This window comes from Trematomus bernacchii, unplaced genomic scaffold, assembly GCF_902827165.1.
Source record: "Trematomus bernacchii unplaced genomic scaffold, fTreBer1.1, whole genome shotgun sequence".
Lineage (NCBI taxonomy): Eukaryota > Metazoa > Chordata > Actinopteri > Perciformes > Nototheniidae > Trematomus > Trematomus bernacchii.
Window position 1 is genome coordinate 2,834,120 of NW_022987685.1, and position 7,480 is coordinate 2,841,599.

At 38.7% G+C, this 7,480-nt stretch overlaps 2 protein-coding genes across 2 annotated transcripts in view; both read left to right on the forward strand.

The window, feature by feature from the left end:
• Positions 1-2,077: 2,077 nt before the first annotated feature.
• LOC117487927 (serine/threonine-protein kinase ppk4-like) lies at positions 2,078-6,693 on the forward strand. Its single transcript, XM_034136704.1, has 7 exons — positions 2,078-2,215; positions 2,790-4,722; positions 4,837-5,006; positions 5,093-5,316; positions 5,423-5,552; positions 5,673-5,770; positions 6,175-6,693. The coding sequence occupies exons 2-7, from the start codon at positions 2,808-2,810 to the stop codon at positions 6,356-6,358; spliced, it is 2,721 nt and encodes a 906-aa protein (XP_033992595.1). The 5' UTR covers positions 2,078-2,215; positions 2,790-2,807; the 3' UTR covers positions 6,359-6,693.
• Positions 6,694-7,289: 596 nt separating this feature from the next.
• LOC117487829 (sodium/potassium/calcium exchanger 2-like) overlaps positions 7,290-7,480 on the forward strand; it is an 8,694-nt gene continuing 8,503 nt past the window's right edge. The window contains exon 1 of the mRNA XM_034136548.1: positions 7,290-7,295. Within this exon, the coding sequence (XP_033992439.1) occupies positions 7,290-7,295 (6 nt within the window). The remainder of the gene's footprint in view (positions 7,296-7,480) is intronic.

The window sequence follows — 7,480 nt, forward strand, 5'->3', positions numbered from 1 at the left end:
CTTTTAAAAAAACTAATAAAAAAACATTACTGCAACTTGCAAGCGCATGACATTCAAAAAAGGGTGTTTGCTCAATTATTTTGAAATGAACCTAACAAACTCAGAAGTCTACAAGTGCTTCTTCTCATTAAGAGAATGGTATTGTAATTTTAAAAAAGCATACTGGAATATGCAAGCTTTATAACATGCGGGTTATTTTGTATGATTTTGTTTTAAGCATATTGAATGTTACTCAAAGTATACTGTAAATATAATCAGTTGGGTATCAAAATAAATGTGTAAAAATAAGATTGGAAGGTGTGTGTTATCATTCATTGGTCATCAGGATGAAAGGGCTCAGTCATTATGTCAAACCCAGAGTAAATTATCCAATGACTGCAGTTGCTCTCATTTAGTGTCTTTTAGCTTTGTTTTGATAGGCTGCAACTTCCGGGTTTAAAAGTGATTTAAAACCTGCATTTTCCCCGGTTGCAAAAAAGTCAGATTCTATCAAAGACTATAAGAAATTACCATAAATATCACTTTTCTGACCTTACATTTTCCTGACAAGTGCATGGTATCGATCTCTGGTTCCAAGTGTCCTTTAATACAGCATGATGTGAATTTCAAAAATGATGTTCTCTTTTTTAGTAAAAATAGACGCGAAAGCAGTGTTTGCTTATGGGCGGAGCAATTGTGTGATTGACAGGTTGCTACAACAGTGTTGTTTGCTTTTGGTGTGGCCAGTGTTTTGGTTTTCGAACCTTAACCCTTTCACATTGTGTTTTTAGTTAATGGTGAAATAATTCTTAACGTATCTGTGACTATATCCACATTTTGTATTCACTCAAAGGCTGCAACTTCACTGGTTTGGTTTATTGGATTAAGCAGCAGGTGGATTTTCAGTGAAAAAGCTCTCATGAGACATGGTGCATTACCTGCTAATCTAAAAAATGCAGAAATGTTTCAATACACACATTATGTCACCATCCACCATAATGTATTTCAATGTGAGCTTTCACAGGAGGCCTCTGCTCACAGTTAAAGCACAATGCAAATGAGCACTGTAAAAAAGATAAGGACTGTGACATCATAAATCTACAGTTCAACAGTCAGTCGGCAGTAATGGGTTACAAATGAACAAATCAAGAGTTTGGGGTCAAGATGGCCGCTTCCTTTACAGATATACACATCAGATATACAGTGGGAGGGGTGTAGATTACCAGCCACTGAGATTCGTTGGGTTTCCGGCTGGAATACAATAGGTAGAGGGGCAAATAGATGGCTACATCTGTATCGCTGATCTGGCCTCCCGATCATTTAAAGCTGTTACCTTTACAAATCCGCTAGGCACTAACATCACATGTGCACATCTACATTACAGAGTTACATAACATGTAGCTGATAACACCTCTAACTCAGAATGCTTCATATCCTAACCCTAAACCCATTTTATGTGCCTAGTTTGACGGTGTAAGTAGCACAGTTTACTGCAAAAAGTCCTACCACAGCAGAATTATACAATCTGAAAGTTGAACCATTTTCAGATAAGAACCTGTTTGTCTTTCTGTTATCCATTAGAAAGATGGAAGAAAGGCTTATGTACACCAACAGCTTAGTTTAATTAGCTTAAAAACTGTTTTTCTGTCAATGACACGGTTGTTGGTTCTTCTATAACTCCAGCAGTAGCCCAAAAAGTTTAGGTTCCTGGTTATTTACACTGTGTTGTCTTGGAAATGCAGGCTGCCATTTAAGATATCACATTTTTTAAGATAAAAAATGTGTTTAAAAAATAGGAATTCTTCGCTTTCCACGAATAGACAGGTTGGAAGTAGCTGATCCTGCTTTGATTCTTAAGATTTAAGTGCTATTTCTTGTGCATTTATTTATTTAAATATATTATAAAAGTTCCTGCTGTGCCCTCTATGATAATGGCAGTATGTAAGTATAGCAAAATAAATGCAAATGCTTTGAGAACCTCTGTCTTGTAAACGTGCAAACCCTACTTTAAATAACTTTAGTATAGTTCCTGCCTCATACTGTCGGAGAGACTGTCTAAAGAGACATAGAGGGAGCGGTAAAGACTGTTGGAAACCCCCACCATTCACGCCCAGCTGGTCCCTACAAACAGAGAGAGGCAGAGAGGAAGAGTGCCAGAGTCGGATAGGACAGAAAAAGCACAGCATGTTAAGTTTTGATAAAACTCGTACTGCTGCAGACACCCCACGTTGACATCGTAAGTTAATTTCTCTTCAATCCTCTAATACTGTTTTAGTTTTAAAATTGTACTTTAGAATAATCCGTGTGGTCTCCTAAGACGAGCACACTCATGTTGCCTTTCTCCTGTTCATGATCCATTCTTATGGTTATTTGATGTAATTTATAATGAATGTTTATTTAGTAACACTATATATTTCATCCTTGTTCCTATGACCCAAAGCTATAAAAGGATTTCCACAGCAATGGTCATTTAAAGTTGAATTCTGGTTTCCAGCCTGAAGGAGGAAGTTCAAAGTCTAGAATGGTTAGTGAGGCACAAGGTGTGGCACTCACTCCTCTCAGGTGTTATGACATCTGTATTTGTACAGTGCTGTATGTAGTCATATAGACGGCTTCTGACTGAGTTCCCTCAGGTTAAAGGATCTGTATCTCCCTAAATGTAGTCTTGGTAAATGGAATATGGTTTCGAAAGCATTCTATAATTACATGCTAACATTGTAAAAGTAATAGATTTTGGCTGCTTGTCAACAATTTAAAGTGGCACCAAATATTGGAAAAGTAACATCATAGTTTTCTCTTTTTTGTCACAGGTACCTTGAAACCAAGAAATGAATATCATTACACAGGTACAACTGTTTCATCCCCCAAATGAAACACATCTTATAATAAAGAGTATTATTAACAACAACCTCAAGAAGCTCAAGAAATTAGTAAAGGAAACCAACATTAATGAACTTTACCCATGCAAAGAAGTTGATGACTATATAACTCCACTGATAGCTGCTGTTGTAAATCACAATGAGGATATTTTGACATTCCTTTTGCATCGGGGTGCTGACCCAAACAAGGCTTCCAGTAGTGGCCTTACACCTCTGCATCATGTATCACTATCCAAAGCACCAGATATTTTTGTTGAGAAACTGCTTGAAGCCAAAGCTCATCCAAATGGATCGAATCCAATGTGTACCCCTCTGCACACTGCTGCCATCCATGACAGGGACGATGTCTTCAGAGTTCTCCTTTCAGCTGGAGCAATGGTAACATCCTTGTCTGGGGCTCAACATAAATTACACAATGAAAAGATATCTAAGAGGATTCATGACCTTGCATCGAGGGGAGATAAATTGTGCTCCAAAATCAGATATTTCCTAGATATGGAAATTGCTGTGTCAGAAAAAACACCTGAAGAAGTGTTCAAAACGTTTGACAGTCACATGCTGTCGGAGGATCCTCAGACCCATCTGACAATGATTGAAAGACTTTTTAAGGTAACTGGGCTACATGAAGAAAAATACAAGCAACTAAGTATCAAATGGCTGAAGGACACTGGAAATCTTGACACGTACATTGCAGGTGCCGTCAGTCGCTTTCCAAACATTCCCCAGGAATATGTTATAATGTCAATTTTCACTTTAAATGCAGTTTTTTGCACTCTTGAAGATATACCAAATGAGCAATCTTTGGATATAATTTCCCAACTACTGAACCAGCTTAGCTCAAAAGAGAGTCCTGATATATGGAAAGCTGTTTTGTCCACACTATATGTGATAACACAGAAAACAAAAGGCACAAATAGCTGGGATCAGAACTTTGTTGAGAAGATATGCAAGACAATAGCTCCTTTTGTAGAGAACCGATACACCACTGGCATAAGACTTGTCACATACGGCACATTCGCAAGCTTACTCTCAGTTAAACATGCAACCAGCATCTTTGCATCAGTGGGGATAACTTCAGTGCCTGAGGACTTACTGATGTCTGCAGAAATGCATACAAATGAGAAGCTGAAAGAAGTGCTTAAGCAACTGAAAGATCATCTCAGCAAGCCAAGCATGGACTCTGAGGACTCTACAGTCTTACCTGAATCCAAAAAGAAGAAGAAAAAGAAGAAGAAGAAAAAGAAAAACAAGGAACAGTCAGAAAACCAAGAAGAACCAAATGAGGAAGTTTGCACTGCTTCATCTAATCCAACAGTAGGCCCTGTTGAGGAGACCACTTCAAATGTGAAGCCATTCCATGTCCAAACTACTAAATCAATGCCACGCAGATGGGAACAAAGCAGCGTGAGGTGGAGAGAAAAGTTAGAGAAGCTTGTGAGTACAGATGAAGAAGTGAACAGAATTGGGAGCATGATATATGTAAATAAAGAAGAATTCTGCATAGCAAAAGGGAGTGACAGTACCCAAGTCTTCTTGGGGCTGAGAGATGATGGCACTGAAGTTGCTATTAAGAAAATGGTAAAATGCAACTATCAGGTGCTGAAGCATGAGGAAGGATTTCTACGGCTTCCAGAGCTTGACCATCCATCCATTGTGAGATACATTGACCAATCGGAGGATGACAACTTTGGATATCTTGGTCTTCAACTGTGTGAATACACCTTGGAAGAATACATCAAAACTCATGATGATAGTCACTTGAGAAAGAAACTTGTCCTTGAAGTTCTCAACAGTTTAAGGGTGCTTCACTGTCAAGATCCTCCCATTCTCCACCGGGACCTCAAACCACAGAATGTTCTGATCGGTAAGATACGTTCATAATACAATGAAATTATGGAGATTGGGAAACAATTATTAGAATTCATAATTATCAAACATAATTGTATTAATGTGTTTGTCTACCTGATTTGTCTTTCAGATATTAAAGGGAGGGCGCGATTGGCTGATTTTGGCATCAGTAGACGGTTACCCAAAGGACAAACAACTTACTGCACAGGAAAAGCAGGAACAAAATGCTGGATGGCCAAGGAAACTTTATCAGAAGAAGACGAAACCAATATACCGTACAAGTCAAGCTCTGACATACAGGTCCGTTTTTCTGATAAACTAATGTTATTGATAACCGTGTGTTCAAACACTTTCTGAATTGCTTCAATGTTATGTTAATTCCTAAGGTGGCAGGGATGCTGATTTATTATATCCTCTCTGGAGGAAAACATCCTTTTGGAGACAAACCCCGTAAATGTGAGAACAACATTGAAGAAGGGAACTACACTTTGGACCATGTTCAAGACGTCTTGGCAAAAGACCTCATTGAGTGGATGATTGATGCAGAACCAAAGAACAGACCTAAAGTGGAAGAATGCTTGAAGCATCCCTTCCTCAGAGACAATGACTGGTAACATCACTTTAATCACTTACGGCAAATTGATTAGATTCAGCTAATTTAGGCTATTATTTAACTTTTCTGAATGGTAAACCTTTGCTTCATTTTATTTCTTCAGGAAAGTAGAATACTTGGGAAAGGTGAAAAACGTGAAGGAGGCAGCAAACTGGCAAAATCCTGACGAGGGATTGACTTCTTCGCTGAGGAAATGGGCTGCTGATGGATCCTCCGAACTCTGGAGAGATAAGGTGACTGCAACAGAAGTTTCATTTTTTTTTCAAAACCATCTATTTGTAACTTGAGCTCTTTTTTACTAAACAATTTTACTAAGAACAATTATAAGTAACTATCATCTGTTTTTATTGCAGTTTCCAGATTGCTTGCTGCAGAAGATAGATAAAAATAATCGCTACAAAAAACACACGTCGGAATTACTGCGCTTCATACGAAACCTCCATCAGCACTAGTAAGTCAAACTGAATTATAAATCATTAGGGGCCTTATTCCTATCCTCATCATCATATTTTCTTACTTATTACTAAAAGATATTCTTTTGCTGGAAGTAAAACAAAAAATGTACATTTAAAATGCACCTTCATTGTACTGGTGTGAGGGCAGGAAGTGCAAGATGATGCTCCGTAGACTGGGATTAGGTCGTTTTACAAGTAATATTCCTTCTAACATTCAGGATAAAGGGAGTATTTCTTTATGATAAGACTTTCTGAATGTTTTTCCCGATGTAACTTTTCAGTTCACTTCAGCTTTCAGTTCTTTTCAATAGGTCGCAGGCAAAATATAGGAACCACTGGCCAATTGCAGACGAATGTCAGGGAGGTTTTTGTAATACGGTTTTATTTCTGTGTTTTTCAGTGCCGAGGATGCAGCCACATTGGATCTGTTGAAGATGTTTCCTGATCTCTTTGAGAATGTTTATATATTTACCAAAAGCAAAGGGTGGAATAATGAGCCACCTCTGAAGGAAATGTGTGAAAGAGAAGGGTCCTTCTTTAAATATAGGCCTACCTCTTCTCTGATACATTCAAATTCCGAATAGGGGATAAGTGGTATAATAGCCTATAAGTTAAGAATGCTCACTCTGATGGTCATCATATTTGGAGAGGGAAATACCAGGTGGCTGAACTACATCACCAAATAGTCAGAATAAGAGTAACCCAATAAAATAAAGTTTATTAGTTCTAAATTGCAAGCCTTTAAAACATAGGTGTAAATAGTACAGGTTTTATTGAAACTGGAACCTTAATTCCAGGTACAGTATACACATCATCAAATAATTCTGTGAGAGGTCAAGTATATAGATACTAGAATATAATGTTAAAGGTGGGGTAGGTAATTTTGGAGAAACCAGCTCGAGTGCGCTAGAATTTGAAAATACACAACCGGAAAAACTCTGCCACTTCCTTACAGAGCCCCTCCTCCAACACACACGAACGCGCACATGACCAATGAGGGCACGATATAAGTTTGTGCACAGATGGAAGGCTGACAGGCAGGTAGGCCATCCAGTTATTTTAGCCGGGCCGGCCAAAATGATTGGTCGTGCTTTTTACAGCGCTACTGGCACTTTCCACTTTCTCCACACTTTGCATCTTTGCAATACAAGTGAGTAATGTCTCTCACTTCTCAGGTGCTGGGGGTTTTGTAGCACTGGTTGAATGGCCCCATCTCTGACAATCCACCCCTTGCCAATATAGGACTCGATAACAAGGGTTTGGGTTCGGGCTGTGACACCATATCGCTGTCTGAAACATTGCTCTTTGTACATGTTGTTGAAAAGCATCCTCTGTTGGCGGCAGATTTTCCGAGGCTGCATCTGTTGTTGATGCAATTATGAACCTTAGTTCATCCAAATTTGTGCACATCAGTCCATTTTCCTTTTTCTTTTTTCCATATAGCAGAAGCGCAAATTCTCTTGCGACTGGCAAAGACTCTTCCAAGCTGGCAGAGAGTCAAAAATGGGCTAGATCATGCTGGTAGACAGTTAGACATGTCTTTTCCAATTTTCTCACATATGGTGTTGATGGGGACATATCTCTCTCTCATTCCATGGCCTGCATGCATGTACACTAGAGATGAACCAAACATGTATTTGCTTGCATACTATATGAGCAGTACTTCCACATCTGTGTCATCAGACCTCACAATGATGCGGGAATAT